This window comes from Nanorana parkeri, unplaced genomic scaffold, assembly GCF_000935625.1.
Source record: "Nanorana parkeri isolate BGI_ZX_2015 unplaced genomic scaffold, ASM93562v1 scaffold13, whole genome shotgun sequence".
Taxonomy (NCBI): domain Eukaryota; kingdom Metazoa; phylum Chordata; class Amphibia; order Anura; family Dicroglossidae; genus Nanorana; species Nanorana parkeri.
In genome coordinates, this window is record NW_017306281.1 from 3,283,641 (window position 1) to 3,304,249 (window position 20,609).

The 20,609-nt window shown below is 42.0% G+C and overlaps 1 protein-coding gene across 1 annotated transcript in view; it reads right to left on the minus strand.

The window, feature by feature from the left end:
- NCOR2 (nuclear receptor corepressor 2) overlaps window positions 1–20,609 on the minus strand; it is a 432,386-nt gene that overhangs the window by 31,090 nt on the left and 380,687 nt on the right. Inside the window, exons 31-38 of the mRNA XM_018557336.1 lie at window positions 19,437–19,717; window positions 13,972–14,323; window positions 11,612–11,839; window positions 10,934–11,182; window positions 8,552–8,698; window positions 6,926–7,030; window positions 6,622–6,790; window positions 5,528–6,049 (exon numbers count right to left, since the gene is read on the minus strand). Of these exons, the coding sequence (XP_018412838.1) occupies window positions 5,528–6,049; window positions 6,622–6,790; window positions 6,926–7,030; window positions 8,552–8,698; window positions 10,934–11,182; window positions 11,612–11,839; window positions 13,972–14,323; window positions 19,437–19,717 (2,053 nt within the window). The remainder of the gene's footprint in view (window positions 1–5,527; window positions 6,050–6,621; window positions 6,791–6,925; window positions 7,031–8,551; window positions 8,699–10,933; window positions 11,183–11,611; window positions 11,840–13,971; window positions 14,324–19,436; window positions 19,718–20,609) is intronic.

Sequence of the window (20,609 nt, forward strand, 5' to 3'; positions counted from 1 at the left end):
TTAAAAACACTGCCGTCTCCGCCATCTGATTGCCATTCTCCATTGTGTGGGGGTGGGTTTGGCGGGGAAGGGGATTGAGAAACCCAGCCTTGGGCCTATGCACAGCACACTGATAATGTAACTCTTACATTTACAAGGTAATATCTGGGCTTGCAAAGGCATGTCCTGCATACAAAAATTGGATTTATATCCTTTGTGGCTATAGAGCAGGGGTGCCAATTAGGTCGATCGCGATCTACCAGTGATCGCTACGCGATCACTGGTAGATCGCGATGTCCTGTCATCCCGCCGTGGGGCTTCTCCTCTGGATCCCCGCTGCTCTCCCCATCTGTATGCAGCGGAGATCCGAGGGGAAGGGAACGAAGCGATGCGGGCCCGGCGGCGGAGGAGGGAGCCGCTATTACAGCAGCATGGCCGAGCAGTGAGGCGAGAGACGCTCTCTCTCTCCTCACCGCGCTTCATCCTCCGCTGACCCCGCTTCTTTTACTTCTCCTCGGATCCCCCGTTGCCTCTGCCTCATATCTGCGATATGTACTGATCCTCTGTGCAGGACAAACACTGGAGCGATCAGCTGATCACTCCAGTGTTTGTAAATAACTGGGGACACATAGTACTATGTGTCCCCAGTTATGAATGAACAGGAAGTGATTTACATCACTTCCTGTTCAGTCATGAGTTTCTCAATGGGGAGTAGCACTCAGTACAGAGGCTCCTCCCCATTCAGAAACAGGATGATAGTAAATAGTTTCTGAATGAATGGGAAGCCTCTGTGCTTTCCATTCATTTAGAACCGAGGCTGCAGAAAAAGAGAGATTGAGGACTTTGCGTCCTCAATTTCTTTTTCTATTTTAAAAGGGAAATATCAAGGGGCTGTTTAGACCCCCTAATATTTTCCCGAAACCCCCCCAACAGTAAAAAAAAAAAAAAAAATTAAATAAAACACAAATAATACTCCTGTTGAGTTTTTTTTTGTCGGCGTGCAAAAGGAGCTAGCTACGGCTATGCTCCCGCGGTGCTCGTGTGGCTGCCGGCTGCACGTGTTAGACGCCGCAGACGGAAAGGAGCAGGACACCTCTCCCCGTGTGCAATGTCGGCCACATTTGGCCACACGAGCACCGCGGGAGGATAGGACGCCGGCACCTCTAGAATGCACTGGAATGCAAGCTGGCTGACTCCCTGTGTTCAGGGGCAGGAGGGGGAGTGGGGTTTTATTGAAGTCAATGGCCCCGCAGCCATGCCCCCCGCCCACAGTGCAATCGCCTGCACCCGGAGCGCAAGCACATTAGTGCCTGCATTCCGTTCCAGTGCGATCTGCAAAAATAGTGCTTGCAGCATTTTTACAGATCGCACTGGACCGGAACGCAGGCACTAATGTGCCTGTGTTGCGGGTGCGGGCGATCGCACTGCGGGTGAGGGGCATGGCTGCGGTGCCATTGACTTCAATGCACAGCCATGCCCCCCCCCTACCCCTGAATGCAGGTGTTTTTTCATTGGTAGATCTCATTGAGCTCGTCATTTGAAAAGTAGATCTCCAGATGAAAAATTAAGGGCGCCCCTGCTATAGAGTAACATATTTCAAAAGTTTTTGTGCCCACCATTCAGCTTTAGACAAGTAAAGATGCAAGCCTTTGAAACATGTTTCTTAGTCAGCCATTATATAATCCCTAACAAAGAGACCTAACATGTTTCTATAGCTAGCATCTTAAAATGTATGTAAACCCTAACAATAATCTTCGCCTATTTGCTCCCTTTTAGTCTGTAAAATAAAGTAAAAAAACAACCACTAGTGCTGACTGCAAAAGGTCCTTGTAGGAAGGAGGACTCCAGAGGCCCAGGCAGCTCCTCACAGTCAGGGAAACTGGGTATCTAGCAAAAGAGAAGCAAAAGGAGCGCCTCCATAGTGTAAAACGGTTTTATTGAAATGAAGAAGCAATGAAAATGTACTCACAAACAACCAATGAAAGAGGGCTTGTAATCGCAGGATCTCAAGAAAGCTGCGGATGGACAGTCAAAGCTTTTAAATACGCAGGTGGGGAGCTAAGTCCTTCGTGCTGCACATCAGCCCTTCGGGTTTACGCGTTTCTGGGGCCGGACCTCTTTCATCAGAATCTCTGATGAAAGGGGTCTGGCCCCAGAAAACCGAAGGGCATATGTGCAGCACGATGGACTTAGCTCCCCACCTGCGTATTTAAAAGCCCTGACTGTTCGTCCATCCGCAGCTTTCTTGAGATCCTGCGATTACAAGCCCTCTTTCATTTGTTGCTACATTTCAAATTTTTTACTCTATGGAGATGCTCATTTTGCTTCTCTTCTGTTAAATATACAATTAAAAGTGTTTTGTAAAATCTGTTCAATAACGGCCAAAAAAATATTTGCTGAGCAATCATGAGATCCAGCTTTACAGCATGTGCTGTGTGTGTCATCTTGGGTAAAAACGAAGGATGTACCAAAATTTCGGCCGCCGAAGCATTTCGTGCCATTTTTGGGGCAAAATTGTGCTGCATGCATAGTTTCTCTCCTCCCCGCTGGGCGCTGCTCTGTGTCTCCTCTGACAGAGAGCAGTGTCCAGTGGGGAGGAGGGAAACGTTTAGGGGGCTGACCGGGGAGGAGAGTGCTGTCAGCGGTGTCACAGGAGGCCGAGCTCTCCTACCGCACCACTCCGCTCGGCCTCCTGTGACAAGCAGAGACTCAGGATGGAGAACGGGGTGTGACAGCCGAAGGGATCATGATGGATAGCAGAGGAGTCAGGATGGAGAGCGGTTACAAGCAGTCAGCGATCAGATGATCATTGAGTGTTTGTAAATAATTGAGGACATAGTATGTTTACAGTGTCCCCTATTATGAATGAATAGGGAGTGCTCTACATCACTTCCTGCTCATTCATGATTGTGGACATAGTAACTTATACTGTAACCACAGTTTACGAATGGACAGGGCAAACAAAAAATAAATGGAGCAAGGTCTAAAGCGCTACTACCAGTGTAGAACAGAGTTTTGGGGTGTTGGGGCCCAGAGGGCTGGTAAAATACAGGATATGGGTGTCAAAATCCTCCGTTTGAAGATGAAAGGCGTAAGGGAGAGAAAGTTAACAGTTGTAATATGAGGAGTGGTACCATGTGTAAAAAGTGTAGAAACTCACCATGAAGTTTTCATGGGCGCGCTGTCATCGACGTCGAGATCTCTGCAGGAGAGAGGTCGTAGTCGCCACGACTACCAGCACCAGCGTCCCGTGATTGGGACACACCAGCCACCATCCTTTCGCAGACTGCTCCGGCGGCGCATGCGCCTTCCGCCTTCATCGGACCCAGTCTCTCCTGCACGGCAGGTTTGCCCACTGCCTCACAAACTTTCCCCACGTGGGACGCAATCGGCGTCTCCCCACCAACTTACACACCCGACATTGCGGCATCAGCGGGCAAGACCGCCACCTCGCAAGCCCTGCACCACTGCTCATCAGGGCGCCTCCAGACCCAGAGCAGCATCACACCAAGGCACATCAGGACTCCGGTGCCCGCCACTCTCCACGCACACCCACAAGGACCCATCAGACAAATGATCCCCGCATCTACCGAGTACCCCACGAAGCTACAGACTCTCCAATCAAGGAATCCACAAGACGACCTCCATTCAACTCTCTCCTGCAGAGATTTCGACGTCGATGACAGCACACCCATGAAAACTTCATGGTGAGTTTCTACACTTTTTACACATGGTACCACTCCTCATATTACAACTGTTACCTTTCTCTCCCTTACGCCTTTCATCTTCAAACGGAGAATTTTGACACCCATATAAACTGTGTGGGTGGAGGAATCTCCCACTGGGCCAAGCTTCAGTATCTTGCTAGTCGGCCCCGCTGGCTGTCTAAATCACTGTAACCATACTGCTTCCTATAATACCAACCCTAACACTTATGTTCCTTAATGTAAACTTAGCTTGTTCTCTGCACACTTGCTTTTCCTGAAAATGGATCTTCTGTGTTGCAGACCAAACCGTTACGGTTAAGAGGTAATCACTGCCAAACCTACTGTCCCAACCCTTGCTGTAGGTTACTTCAATGTTTAATCAGAAATAAGTACTCCACAGCCACACTCTCATTTACACACAAATACCCATCAGATTTAGTACTCATCAGATCGCTGTAGCAACAGCAAGCGCCCATGTGCTGTTCTTCTAGTGAAGTCGATAGACGAAGCATGTCAGGAATGCTAGAGCTGGCGTTTGTAACTGTTTTTACCTTGCTTTAAATAAACCAGAGTTACACTGGAATCAAGGAGTATCATGATTCTGCCGGATATTCTGGAGTAAAGGTGAAAAGTCCCATGTGAATTGACGCTGTAATCCCATTAAGCTGTACTGCTGTGAAGCTCAAGAGTGATCAAAGAGCTAGGAGAATCAAGAAAAGCACAGGATGATTGCACTTGCTACAGGAAATTACCTGTAGAATTGATTATCTATCGCAAGCATGTACAGACCTTTAGAAAAGTGGGCCTGATGTTTTCGCGGAGTGCTGAATCTGTCGGGTATTTGTGTGTGATTGAAAGTGCGGCTTTTGGAGTACTATCATTGCCATCTGGTAACCCAGGCGTGGCTGGATGTCAATATATACAATCGTGGTGTTGATATTTGTGAAATGCCTAATTAGGAATGAATAAGTCAATAAGGGCCTCTGTTGACAGTCATTGGTCTACGGGCAAATGGAACTTGCTTCCAGATGCATTCAGCTTGCATTTGATATCAGTTTGAGATGCTTCTGAGATCATTCAAAGTTCGTTGACAGGTACACTGGACCTGAAGTTGACATTCTTCTGACCTACATTTGACCTCCTTGTAAGCTGCATTAACCTGCTTCAGGTTGCTTTTGCATTACAATTGACTTGAATTGGATTAAAAGGAAGTTCTGAGGCAACAAAAAACAAACAAAACAAAACTATCAACACGGTTCCTAAGCCTAATTCTCAAGGTACCTTTAGCAGTAAAATGGTTTCGGACCTGGCCCATGTCTTACAGTAGACACTACTAAAAAATTCAGTTTCCTGTAACTGTTACATAACAATTTCTTGAGGGCTGCCTCTGGGTTTCTATGGATTTAAAGGGAAAGTCTTCCTAATCCATGACAGTACTGCACTAATACAAAAGATACATGCACTTGTAACAATATATGCAGTATATAGTAGGGATTGCTCCAGATTTAAAACTGGAGAATATATGATGAAAGGCATTTAAATAATTGTCCTTTTACTGTCAGGGGGCCACAATACATTGCAGCAAGGAATGTATCCCTCAGCTATTATTTCAATCATCTGGAATTAAAGCACCACAATTTAAATAACTTAACAGGGCCAGCCAAGCACAAATTAAACTAAAAAAAAAAAAGAAAAAAACTATTCCTCACACAAAAATATAAATGGACTAAGTAAATTAATAATTGGAGACAGATGATTTGTGGGGGGATAACAAAAAAATTGGGAAGAAGAAAAAAGCCAAAATGCTACAAGCTTGGAACTACCTGCTCCCATAGGTCTTACCATCACTACTGGCGTTGATATTTAGCGAGGGTCTTTCTCGCTTCCCGTTATCACAAGAAATTTGACGCATGATAATGGCGTCTATGAAGTTGGCCGCGGTCATGGTGGTCTTACCGAGTGATCGGAGCTCCTGTTCCTGCATGGAAAAGGGTTTATTTGGGGTCTTGTCCCTATTGTGCTGCTCACTGGCTGGCACTGCTGTCTGGTCCAGGGGCTGATGAAGTTGGCTTTTCCCCTGTCCGTTGTTATACTGGTGAGCTGAATTGGCCACAGCTGATGGGTGAGGCCTGGACTCCATGTTCTTAATTGGTGACGTCTGTTCCATGGCTGCTGATGGCAGCTTTGAATTGTAAAAATGTTCAGTTCTTGACCGATCAATTTTGCATTCTCGTGCCCTTGCAATATCTTTCTGAAGCATAGCATTTTCTGCAGACTGGTAACTTTCTCTTTCATTAGCGGAGCGCATAGATGAAGAGGATAACTGTGCAGAGGACCGAATGGGGGAAGAGCTGGAGGATGTTCTTTAGAAAAAAAAAATGTTTTTACTTATACTATGAGTATTGAATAAAAAAAAATAACATTTGAGAATAATTTTTACTGAATACTTCCCTTAGTGTGCATCTGCACTCTATCTATCGTCTTGCACAGAGAAAATTAGGTGAAGTGTGTGATTCACACTCACCTTTGCTTGAAAGAATCTGTGGCCTAAACCTTGATCTGCTATTGTGCTGAAAGACATTCCTAGAGACTTCCATTGGTCTGACAGCTTAAAGGCTGGGAGACTGAGAAACAGATCTCAAATCCCACAACTCTCATAGACGTTATATATTTATATACTCATCTCCACTTGCTCCACTGATTCCTTATAAACTATCTTTTATCTAACAGCAGCATAGGAAGCATCAGAAAGTCCATAAACCCTCCTTTAGATTTGACCTTGACTCTGAGTTCTTATCATACCCCAATGATCCTAAAATGCGCTGAGGTGCCTCTCTGCCACCTACAGAAGCTCCCACATTGTACTGTAGAAAAAAGGTTCACTTTAAAAATCTTCCCATACATTGCCATGCACCCTCTAAATAAAACTCCTTACCGTAATACAGATGGAGTGATGCTTTCTCCACTGGTCATGAGATTTTTCATACCCGTGTTATGAAGAACGCTGGGACGTTGCTGGACATTTTCATGCGTCCGTGGGGACGCTGGGGAGTGCTGGTGGCTGTGACTTTGCGTTGACAACCGTCCACTGCTTTGTTCCGTTCCTGAAAAAACAGAGACTACATCTGTAGGTCCATATCTAGTATTCCTTGATATGAAGCATGCAAACTCCTAAATAAGGGTACTGCTGCAATAAAAAAAAATAAAAAAGAACAGATGAAATAAAACATAGCACTTACCTGGCCTCCATATTGGTGCATGTTCTATTGTTGTTGTAAGGACTGATTTTTCTCTTTCTCGATCAGAGTGTGTTGAGGTCAGCTTGGTCATATGTGTGGTTGTTGCTGTAACAAAAATGTAATTCTTGTAAAAGAACCACATAAAGCAAATCAGTAGAATAGGAAACTTGTACTCACTGTAAAATCCTTTTCTTGGAGCCCATTAAGGGACACAGGACATGCTTAATCTTCGGGTTATACTGTCGCATACAGGAACATTAGACACTGGCAACAAAAAAGCTGTAGGCCAATCCAGGATAACCCCTTGTAATATCAGCACACCTCAAGTTTGTAGCAAACTGGTAGAACCTGTGCCCCCATGGGCTCCAAGAAAAATAATTTTACAGCAAATACAAAATTCCTATATTCTTTCTTGTCCATTGGGGGACACAGGAAATCTTTAACATTACGTTCAGGATGTTCAAAAGCACTGAGGGGTGTGCAATACAGCATACAAATGCTAACAGGTACAAAAAAAAAACAACAACAGAGAACTAGGGATTGCCCGCAGCGCAAAGAGCTGCCTATAGGACCTTAAGCCTGTAGCTGGCATCAGATGAGGCTACAACGCCCACCTGGTGGAACTTACAGAACAAGCAAATAGAAGACCAGTGGGTAGGTGCATGATGGTCTGCCTAAGCCACCTAGGTTTGGTGGAATGAGAAGCTGGTGCATCTTTACGAGGTCCGTGAAGGGAAATTACTAGGAGGGAAATGTAGCGAGACAAAGGCACAGAAAAACAATGTATTCCTTCCTTCCTTGCCTATGGTAGTTTACCTTAGGCAAGTAAGAAGTCCCAGCCCACAATATTACCTTGTCTTAAATCAGAGAGTGAGAGGCCAGTGGTCTCTGAAACAGAATAAGAAACCAGACCCTTGATCGCACTGAGAACTAGATGCTGGTCAAGAACTAGCTGTAGATAGGAGAGAATTTGTTCCATGGAAAAACTTCTGGAGTGAAGGCCCTTACAAAAGACATCCATCATCCTAGGACTCTAGCAAAAAACTGAGGCATGCTGGTAATGGCAGGGGGTATCCGGGGCTGGCCTAAAGTTTTTTGTTTGCCAGTGTCCAATCCTCCTGTAGGCAGCAGTATATCCCAAAGGTTAAAGACTTCCTATGTCTCCAAATAGACGAGAAAGCAAATGCTGTTTAAGAATCTGGAAATTATGAGTGCACCCATACTCCTTTATTCTCCACCTACAAATCCCTAATCCTTCCTTTTTTTTACTAAACTACCTTATCAGCAAAGACTGACATCAGGTGTAATTGACATGAACAAAGAACCACCAGTGCTACTACTTATATTTATCAATATCGATACAAGTTATTTTTTACTAAATCCTACAATATAATATTTGCAAAAAACATAATAATTCATACTTCATTATACAAACTAGAGCAAAAGAAAATGGATTTTAGATGCAGCAAAAGCCACATTCCAGCTGCCAATTTTAGTGTAAGTTAGAAACTGACCAGAAGCATTTCACATTAAATACCTACATTGTTAGAAAATACGTTTTCATGTCTCAAAAAATGTACTGTGTGACCTTATCAATCTAGGCTCAAAAACTGTTCTTGTAATTACCTGGAGAAAGCGGAGAACTACTGAGCCGGCTGCTAAATGTTTGTGGGCTTCCAGACATGTATGTGGCACGGTCTATGGTGGCAGAAGGGGAGCCTGCAGACTGAGGTATTAGGACAGGCAGTGGCACTTGAGACAAATCTATAATTCCTGCAAGAGATAACAGAGAATAACTGACATTAAAAACTTTTCTTGAAAAGTTTATTTCCTATGAAAAGTTGAACCTTTTAACTAGTATTTTTCATATGTGCACAAAATGCATACCAATCCAGTTACCAGCAAGAGCAAACATTTAAAAGGAAGCATAACTTACATTTCGTGAACAGTATTTTGATTTATAATTGCATGTTTATCTTAAAGTCCTTTTTAATTTTACATGCTTGATCTTTCATATTAGTGTTATTGTATTAAATAGAGAGATTTATAGCTTAGCCACTCCAATGAGTTCATACAAACAGAAAGCTGGCTGCACACTGGATTCCTCTGGAATACCTCTACGACTAAGCCTGTGATTGGGTGAAACACATCGGAGGAGGCGGACCTTGGGCGGGACACCACCAGTGATGAAGTACAAGCTTCAGTAAACTATTCCAGCGGAATCCGATGTGCGGCCAGCTTTTCTTCTTTGTATGGGCTCATATTTGAGCTAGGATGTGCTCCCAGTGACAAACTCCTGGCTCATTCCTTTTCTGAGCCATGGAGGTATGGTGCTTCTTTTATGTGTTCTCCTGACTCCAATGAGTTGCTTAACAACTGTTTGATAAGATATCTGTAGTGAGCTGACTCACTACACCTGTGAGAAGGATCAGTGCAAAGTGAGAAGGAGCAGTGAAGCACAACCATTGTGTAGGGCTGCAAAACAGAAAGCAAAGCCTGTGTTTGTAATGAGCAAATATAGCTACCACCATGTACCGTATTAGCCGACGTATAAGACGACTCGGCGTATAAGACGACCCCCTACTTTTTGTGTTAAAATATAGGTTTTGGGCTATACTCGTCGTATAATACAAAGCCTGCCGTGATTGGCTCAGCGCGGTATACTGTCTGTAGCCGAAGCTACAGACAGTATACCATATCCTTCTGCATGTACCCGGCGTATAAGACGACCCCCGATTTTTGGGGGATGTTTTAAGGTTTCAAAACCCGTCTTATACGCCGGCAAATACGGTACATATACATTTATCATTTATATGTAAAAACAAGGTACCTCAAAACATGATCACAAACAACCTTATATCAAAAGAATCTTTACATCAAGATGATCTCTGCTACATTAAAAAAATATATATATCTATGCCCCTTTGAAGCTGGTCATAGGCGGATATCTCTCCCATCATAATTGGTGGGAAGACATCAGTCCAACCTCTTTAGCATTGGGATTCTACTACCTCTCATATGGCTGAAGAAAGAGGGATCTGTCAGGTTGCACAGAGATTTTCCAACAACTTGGGCAATCCTAATGCTGCTCACATACCCAGCAATTTTAGGCACCTACCAATAACAGTATTAGACTACACACATGTCTATATACAGGTGAAACTCGAATAATTAGAATATCGTGCAAAAGTAATTGCAGTAAGTGTTGCAAAGGGGGCCCAAACCAAGTACTGAGTACATATGCATGCTTATATTTTTCAGAGGTCTGATATTGTTCTATGTACAATCCTTGTTTTATTGATTGCATGTAATATTCTACTTTTTTGAGGTTGTGGATTTGGGGTTCTTGGGGTTTTCATGAGCTGTAAGCCATAATCATCACAATTATGACAAATCACGGCTTGAACTATCTTGCTTTGCATGTAATGAGTCTATCTCATATATTAGTTTCACCTTTTAAGTTGCATTAGTGAAATAAATGAACTTTGCACGATATTCTAATTATTCGAGTTTCACCTGTACATGCTCACACAAGAAATGAAGACCATCAACCTACTGATTCAATGCAAGCGATGTTTAAAAATTTTGCAGACATTTCTAAATATATGAATGTCCCCTCTTTTCTAACAAGTACTAGAAATATGTAATGAGAAAATATGAAATCTGATTGGTTACCACCAGCAAGAAAAGCACTTTCCCTAGTTTCAGCTTTTATGCCCAATTTACAATGTATAGTGCATGTTGTACATGTACACTTCAAAGAGCTCTTTACAAAACCAGAAAATGGTGAAACATCAGAAAGCATGGCAAATGCTCATAAGAAGAGTGTGGTAGCCATTGACCATCACTATTATAATTAATATGAACAACTAAGTCTTTTCATCAGCACACATCATGGCTTCCATGCTAAGATGGCAGCAATTATGCCTGCCAGGAGGCCTAATCAGCTACATATAGCTACAAATAAAAATGCAATAGACACAAATCTAAAGGACATTCTGTGCATACTTCGAGGACCTGCTGTGTAGTTGAGAGCCATGGCAGAGTCCCTTGTTGGCAGCCCACGCAGCATTTCTGCCCTCTGTGCCATAGCAGTTGTAGGATTGTGGTGCATGTGCTGGGAGGTAATATAGTCATTGATGATGGTCTGGCGATTCTCCATGGCAGCAGTATCTGGGTATCCTCGGATGAGATATGGTGTATATAGGTGGGGATAAGCTGGATTGGGAGCCAGGTGGCTGGGTAGGTAATAGGAAGCTGCAGGAAAGAAAGAATGTATCAAAACCAAATTAAACTCTCACAACCTACATTCTTAACACAACAAAAACTAAAGACCATTGAACCCATTACCTCAATAACACAAATGTCAAATTCCACTTGCACTTTGGTGAAAAAAAAACTGTATGAAATTGTATTCTAACACACAGGGAGAGGCCAATATGCACAAGTTTTTATAATGTTAATGATCAATATAAATCAGGGCCTGTATTGAGGGGCTTTTGGGCTTGAGTGTATGGCATCAGTTTGACATCAGTCTGAGATTATTCAGAATTAATTGTTAGGTCCATTTGATCTCCTGACCTGTATCAAGCGGATTTTTAATTCCTAAACCCATTTGAAGTAATCAAAAGCCCATCAACACAGGGCCTAACTATGCTTTTAATAGGGATTTATAAGATATTATACCTGCTTCCAATGGAATCCCTCTGGAAATGGCTGCTGGGTCAAAGGCTAGGGGAATATGACCACGATACAGCTCAGCTGTGCTGACTCCTCGCAGTAAGTGCTCATAGGTGGACATGGCATGGAGATGTTCAGGGACCGTGGTGTGGGGAGATTTGGAGCTTGCCATTTCTCTGGGATTCGGGGTGCGATTCCTTTCCTGAGTCACAGGTTTTCCAGAACTTATACCGCCTGTGGGTGACAAAACAGTCACATGACATAGACATTTATAACGTCCAGCCTGAGCTTCCTCCCGTAAAATGAATACAGTGTAAGAAATAACAAAGAAAAAGTTTAGATCTATAAAGGAATAACTCGCTAGCACTGCATAAACACACACCCAAAATGTCATTTAAGAAAACCTGCAACCCTTCTATGTAAAAAATAAAACACTATCTCATTTGTTTTTTTTTACCAGCTTTCCCAGCTTCAGATACTACAAAAAATAAAAAAGATAACATATCAAAACCAGCTTTTGTTGCACTATTTAACCTTAATCCAGAAATTTTGCCTGCAGCACTTTTCTTTTAGTAAATATCCTCAGTCTGAAAGCCAGCATCATTTAACAGACTTCCTCAGCTCAGTGATGAGCTCATCTCTGTCACTCAGCTCTCTCCTCCTATCATGCTTGTTGTCAGCACGTTATCTGATTGACTCCTTGTGCTATTTCTTCCTCTCATACTCTAGCCCTGCTGTACAGGGAATGCTTCTATTTAAAAAAATATTTATTAATGTATTATTAATAACAGAACTGCATTATTATGTGTCTTTTCTGCCTAGAGCTCATCGGTACATAAATACATTGCCACATGAGCCTATCACATGGGGGGCCACTCACACGGGCTGATCAGGAGAGGATCCGTGCATGGATCCTCTCCTGAATATAGCAGTATGGAGCGGATGTCGCCGCTGTGACATTCATGTCCGTACAGTTTTATCCTTCTTGCGATGGAGGAAAAAACTGCAATTACCGGACCTCATGTCTGTCTATGGGGAATCGGATGTAAACTAACATGTGTCCATTTAGATTAGATTACCCCCGATCCGACACGATCAGGTGTAGAGCTGCAACAATTATTCGATTAAGTCGATTAAAATCGACGATGGAAAACGTTGCCAACGTTTTCCATCGTTGATTCGTCGGCTAAAATTAAAATTTCCTGCTCGCCGCTGCACGCCGCTCACGCACGCTGCTTACGCACGCCGCTTACGCCACGCCCACGTCAGTTAAGCCGCTCGCGCCTACGCTGGTGTCACGCGACGCCGCGCCCACGCTGAGGACATGCGTCTGGCCCTCTCCTCCCGGTGAGCTTCCCAACTCGCCGCTGCCTGCCGAGAACGAACAACGCCGCTGCCCGCCGACAACACCGATACGGTGAAACGGACATCTGATCCATTTGTTTTTCCAGACCTGGCCAGAGTCGGGGGTAACTAGGTGTAAACAGGTGCCGATAGACTTACATTGGGCATCCGATCAGGTCCGCCTGAAAAACTGACAGGGGGACCTGATCAGACCGCACATCTGAAAGGGGCCTAAGGGCCCTTTTTACTACAATTTGCACTTTCAGTTCTGTGCCATAAATAGGTCAATTTTTGCTATTAAGTATAATTTACCATAAACACGATACATTTAATGGAAACATGCATTGTTATAAAATATTTCTAACACATTACTTTCCTTTTATATTAAAGTGACACTAAACTCAGGGGATAAATCTTAAAAAATGCATTCAGGTACCTCGACTATTTACAAAAATGTAACTTATTTGTATATCACTCAGATCCTCAAATCATCTCAGAATTGGTGCTGACACTGTCCTTCCTTCTGGAGGGTGGCTACTTTTGTTCCCCATGATCCCTGTGTGTGTTGTAAAGTAGCCAGCGCTCCAACCTCGCTCCAGTGATGGACTACAATCTCATGTATAGTTTACTAATTTGTCCTGAGAGTGTAGCCCAGTCCAACACGAGAGTGATCTTGGAGCGGTGGCTACTTTATAATATACACGGGACCATGGGGAATAAACGTATCCACCCTCCAGAAGGAAGGACAGTGCCAGCACCAATTCAAAGATAATCTACAGCTGAATGATACACAGATATGCTACATCTTAGTTAATGTTTTTGTTAGTTAGGGTATTTTTATGCATTTTTAAGATATAACCCCAGAGTTTAGCGTCACTTTAAAAGCACTATTGACTTGTTACATATAATAACACAGTTTCGGTGACAATTTGATATATAAAGAGAAAGAGCATAACACAGAATTAAAAAAATGAACAGTTTATTCTTATGGGCATATTGACTATAATGAAGGTTATTTATACCTTCATGCTGTCTTTGTGCAGCTTCTCTTGTGGTAACAGGAGACCCTCTGTTCAGGGGATGGTTGCTGTATGATGCCCCATGGGTTAACTGATGTTCTTCATAAGCCAGTGGGCTGTGCCTGAGTTTGCCAGGATCTGGCACAATTACAGGGGCTCCCCTAGATATTGATCCAGAACTAGGTCGACCTTTCAGCATCATCTCATCGTATAGCCGATCTATGGTTCTGTGGTCCTGCATTACTTCCATTGGGTGTAAAGGATGAAAAGGCCGGCCAGTACTACCAATAATGGATCGTACATCATGCTTTTTAGCACTCACTGAAGTACCGCTGTCATACTTCAAAGGTGTACCCTGTAGAGGGGGGGAAAAAAAAAAAAATCAAACAGCTTTTAAACAACCACTTAATATTTTGATCAATAATACCTGTAATTAATATATTCATTAAGGGACAACTGTTGGTTAACAGAAATGTACTTTGTGTGTCTATTAATCAACTGCCATTTCAGTTTTCAAACCATGTGATTGTTATGTACCTTTTTAAATAGAGAAATTAATTTTCAAATTAAAACATTATCTTCATTACCAATATATGTACTGTATGTCAGACCTGTCAGAAAATAGAAGATGGTGGCACCCCCCATAAATCAATCATTCACACTAGTGATTAAAAACCATGACTTTTGAAGCAAAGGGTTGCAAACTAAGTTCTTGCCACAAAAAGCAAGTGCTGTATTTGTAAACTTCACCTGCGTTACAGCTTGCTATGTGACTCTGTGTTTAAAGAAGCTTTTCATTTGCTCAGTGCCTTTATTGTTCCAGGAAGGCCAAAGATTAAACCTAAAAACAAATGTAATATATTGTGGCTTACCAGACTTTAGGTGTGTTAGCCACATAGTTTTCTTTTTTCAGGCTAAGAACATTTTCAGTACAGAAAAATAACTTAATCTTGACAAAAATACAATGTTCTTCTCACTTCCTGTAAACTTCACAGAAAGCACAAACAGCCTTATATTTTTATTTTTCTGTAAACTACTAACCCTATCAGCCCTAATGCAATGGAGATGAACAAAGACATGTTTGGGCGGAAGAGTGAACGTAGCCACCCCAGGACAGGAAGCAGGACAGGAAGTGTGTTATTCATAGGATTACCAGGTGAAAATAAAGGAAAAAAGCCTACAAGAAGAACCTTGTGTAGAGTTAAATTATACCTTGCTTGAATATCTTTAAAAAAACAGCCTCTCCTACATATCATCATGCCCTTCCAGCTACTACCTCTGAAACCAGTGCACTTCAGCGCAAATGGCGGATTGATACACCAGACCTGGACCATGAGGACTGGTCAGAGATCTGGGACATGTCTTTCAAACAGCTAGTTGATCGTCATTTATTGGCGTGAGGAAGCTGACTACCTTATTTCTATCGCTAACACAAGCACTGTTCTCTCTCCAAAGATGTGCCTCTTAGACATAGTAGAGGACCTGGCTCCTGCAATAGCTGAAACAAGGTTGTTGGGTCTATTATTTTTCCATGACTGGAAAGCAATTGCAATGCTTTGAAAGAAACCAGATCCTTCATCTCTCTGGCTTTGGAAACAATAGGTTAATTACAACCTACCGCTGTTATAGGACAGCTACCAACGTAGAGGGTGTGTGGGCAAGGTAGTATGGCTGGACCAATCCTCAACTACCATTCCACTTTTTGATATTTCATTGTTTTGTGAGTCTTAACTATGGGAGCATGCTCATCCAGATCTGAGATTTTGGCCTCTAGGAAGATTGACCTTTGACTAGGGGAAACATTATTCTGTTCTAAATCTAGGGGCCTTAAGGTTATTTATATGCTGAGATGACAAACCACACCAGGCGTAACCCTATTTGCACAGGTTATATGTGTTTGGTAGCACATGAGCTAACCTCGTAATTTACTGTTCCTTTTCTGTAAGTTGTACTTAGCCATGGGGCCTAAACAAAGAATATAAAGCACTTGCATGCCACTGTAAGACCAATCCAACTTACTGCCGAGCGCTGTCAGTTGTTTTGACATATCTAAGCGTATATCTAATCTAATAGAACTGAACTGTTTGTGAATTTAAAACAATGTAAATAATTTTATTAAACAGGAAAAAAATCTAATAATTTTGAATAAAGTAATCAGAGACTTTAAAATACAGCCAGTAGGGTTGATGTTTGTCTAGTAAGTGATTCCATGATGACAGGAATATATACAAGTGTTATTCTGCAGTCTATTGTATGTTATCTAAGTATCTGGTTGTGCTCTCTGCTTTCATGGGCTGGCTCTGAAGTCACATTCTTATGGAATGGTGCCCACTGCCTTACAACAACAAGTCTGCCGAAGGACTTCTACTCTTCAAAGCCAAGTGTGTTACAGTGCACACTGAACTTTCACCCCATTAGTCACAATGCTGTTTCATAAGGCATCATCTCTCATACCCTTTATTAATAGAAAAGCATTCTCTGGTAAAAGACAGTGAAGCAAACAGGAGGATGGAGTGTTTATCATCAACTGTAAACTAGCAAAAAAAAAGTAAAAAGCTTGTTTGCATGGGACAAGAGATAAAGTGTTCAGGACAGACACTCTGTGCCATACTTCTGGTTTACAGGGAGGATGGAACAGTAGAAACCATTGTACAAGGGCTAAATTGGCAACTGAAGAAACAGACACCAATACTCAATTATTCAATTTTCATTAACCAGAAAACTACTGGTTACAGAGGTTTGTGCTTTTCACAACTTTACTGAATAGTCTCCACAAAGGGCGATAGATAACACCTTATCTCTAGAACATGGTCTTCTATATAGGCACATTTACCATGATGCCAAAGTCAGTTGGCAGCTTTAGAGATTTAGAGAATCATTAGGTTGGTACAAACAAAAATGCAAAAGTCAGCCATACAAAGTGAACTAGCACTCTTTTTTGACCCTACAGAGGCTAACTGCTTCGAACAATTTAAGGTTTTGGCAGAGGATAAAAGCTTAAATCCCAGCCTACACTATGCTAAATGTCATCATGGACCAAAGGTCCAGCAAAATCTCTCTACCTGTCTCAGTAGAAAACTTAGTGGGACACTGATCACTACCTCTATACCAGAGTTTCTAAACCTTCTTTCAGTCATGGCACCAAGTATGCAAAATCTCAAGGCTCCCCAAGTCTAATCTGCAAAATAAGTAAATGTAAAAAACAACCATTATCCCAGATAGGGGTCTGTATGGATTTTAAGGGGGAACCCCATGCAAAAACAAAAAAAATGGGGTTCCCCCTCACTTCAGAGTCCTTCCTTCAAATCAGGACCCCTCTTCACATCATAGTTCCCCCTTTCACATCTCGAGCCTATCTACATCATAAAAAGGCATGATGCAGTGTGAAAATTGCAAGGCACCCCTGAGTAAAACCAGAAGGCATCCTGGTTGAGAAAGACTGCTCTATACAAAGCAAAAATTGTCTAGAAGCCAAAAGTAAGTTTAGGGCAACAAATAAAGCAGCAGATATCATCTATATTGCAGAGGGGTAATGTAATATCTGAATCTCAGATATTATCCTAAACGTTCTGTCTGTCTAAATTCTGTCTGGGTCTGAATTTCACGCTCACCATTTGTTAAGTGGTTTTATTTACTAAAAAACAAATCAGGGGCTGCAGGAAAGGATTGCCATTTATTTTCATGAGTAAAGTTTGTTTTCATCATGGATTGCCTGCAGAGTCATATTATTTTATTCATCCCTTCAATCACTCATTCTGTTCCCCGGTGCAGTATGTGGCTTCTACATTTCTCCTCTTTCAGTAGTTAAATTGACTTCCTTATTCACAGTCATTAAAATGTCTGAACAGCCAAATCACACTTTATGAAGAAAGTAATACTGCTGTTGCTGTATTTTATCAAACACATTAACAATAGAACACAATATACTGTATAACATATTTAGTTATGTATAAAGCAAGGGAAAAAAAAATAGATACAGCTTTCATATACACTGAGTGGCCAGTTTATTATGACAACCTGACATTTGTAGGCAAATTAGCTATAATTAATATAATTTCGCGCTGAAGTTGCTAGAGGGCCAGACCATTATAAATAGGAAGCAGGTTGTTTACCACAACAGTAGAAGTGATTTTTTTCTGAAGATATGGGTAAACAACGTGATTTAACAGCCTTTGAACGTGGGATGATTGTTGGCGCTCGGAGCCATGGAGTGAGTATCAGCAAAACAGCAGAATTCGTTAAATGTTCAAGAGCAGCTGTTGTTAAAGTGTTTAAAGACTGGACTGTCAGCCGAAAATCTGGGTCTGAACGTGCGAATTGTGGCCGTCAGCGACTAGTCAATGTTAGGGCAGAACGGAGAGTGGCAAGACTGGTACAAGACAACAGAAGGGCAACAGTGCAGTGTCAGATTCCTCGCATCACCTTTCAACATCTCGTGGAGTCACGAGGCGGCCCAACGAAGTCATCTCGTGGCCCAACGAAGTACTGATGGGGTGGTCATAATAATCTGGCCACTCAGTGTATAAATGTGTACTTTTTCTTACGCTAAATTAATGTATAATATAATAAGCTGTAGCACAGAAACTAAACATACTATATATAAGTTTATGATCTCACTTTTTTAAACAAAACATCAGAAGAGTTAGGACCCATTCACATGATTGTATTGCACAATGGTGGCAATGCACTTTACATGTGTTGTGAGCTGCAGTGCCATTAAGTGAATGGCACCTCAATGCATCTCCAAAACGCATCTGTGCGTCAATGCAGTGCACCACGGCACAACGCACGGTGTCCATGCACTGCAATAAAAGTAAGCCTGCTTTTTTTTCGTGGGTGTTGCTGTGCGTTTCAGCTAATGCCTTTTAAATGAGCTGTTTAATGCACTGCAGCACATATCAATGCACCACAATGTATGCAATGCAGTGCATTGTGTTATCGTGTGTATGAGCTCTTAAGGGGAATGTTGGCAAAGGCCTAACACACTTTTAACAGCCACCCTTGCCTTTAAACATAAAAGTAACAGGACACCACTGATAACACTGCACATGGTGTACTGTTCTTAATAGTGTAATAGGCTTTGCAATACAAAATTCAGGTTCTGATTTTGCCAATGAAAGTTCAGGCTTCACTTTTCAGATATGAACCTGTCCTGACTTTAGCGTTGCAAGTTTGGCAGTAAATATCGCAGTTAGGGTAAGTCCTGTTCATGAAAGGCATGCATGTGCTTATAACAGTTGGAAGACTGTGCAGCAAAATTCAACAAACTATCTGCTGTTAAACCGTGATGTCCAGTCTATTGTATGTTCATATTGTTGGCTTTATATTACTGAGTGACCCCAGCTGAATAAACTCAGTTACTTATAAAAGCATTTATAACATTTTACATTGGTTTGTAAAATTCTTCAATTTTCCTATAAAGGCAACAGGCAGCCCTGCATCATTTGCATATACGGTTCATAGCATACCTGTGTAATAGAGCCATCTTTATGAGGCCGGGAATTCACTGGAATCTCAGCACTGTGTCTCATTTCCTCCCTTGGGATCTCATGGACAGACCTCCCAGCTTCCTTCACTGTGGCCACCATGTCCTCATGGGTTTTCAACTTGAGCGGACCTGAAAGACCTTCATGTGCTCTAACTTTGTAGGCATCAGACAGGCTTCGTGGTGGAGTGCTTTCTCTTTTGAGCTGCTTGGCTTCTCTTCTGAGGTAGTCATCTGGAGCATCGGCAAAGGAGCGGGGAATTCCTAAAAATGAAAAATCAATAAAACACTAAATCACACAAAGCTGGGCAACTTATTGAAATGTGAACCACTATGGAAAATAAAATGCATGTGACCATTCCAAACCAATCGAGATTTCGATGGAACGTGCTGGCAGACTGGTTAAACTGCATTTTTTTTTTGCCAGTAAAGGGGATGTTTACAAAACTGGGACCTAGGTAGAACGCAAACCCCACAATGTTACAATGCCAAAACTGACAAAAATAGCCTTGTACAAATTTTTGTTCTAGTCAGACCAATCTGAAACAATATTTTCAATAACTCCAAAATCAAACACCTAATATTAACCAGTTGACATCCGCGGTGATAAACCCCCTTCCCATCCAGGCCATTTTTCAGTATTCAGCGCTGCGGTACTTTGACTGACATTTATTCCGTCATGCAGCGCTGTACTGAAATGAATTTTATACCCTTTTTTGGGGACAGATAGAGCTTTCTTTTGGTGGTATTTATTCACCACTGGGGTTTTTATTTTTTACTATATTAAAGAAAAATTACCGAAATTTAAAAAAAAAAAAAACAGTTTCCCCTATAGTAAATGATAAAACATTTATTATTACCCAATTTTTTTTGTAAAATATAAAAGACGGGGGCATGTCGGGTATAAAGACACCAAACATGTCAAGCCTTAAAATTTTTACCGCTCATCAGTTTAGTATTCAGTGATTGATGGCCCTAAAATTATTGCTCTCACTGCGACGTTCGCAGCAATATGTAACGTGTGTAGCGAAACTGTCGTTTTCACGCGCTGGTGCACCGGACGCATATTTACGTTTATATGTGCGTAAACATGGGGGTGGGGGAGTTAAACATTTTGGGGGTTTTTTTTAACTTTTTTATATGTGACTTTTATTTT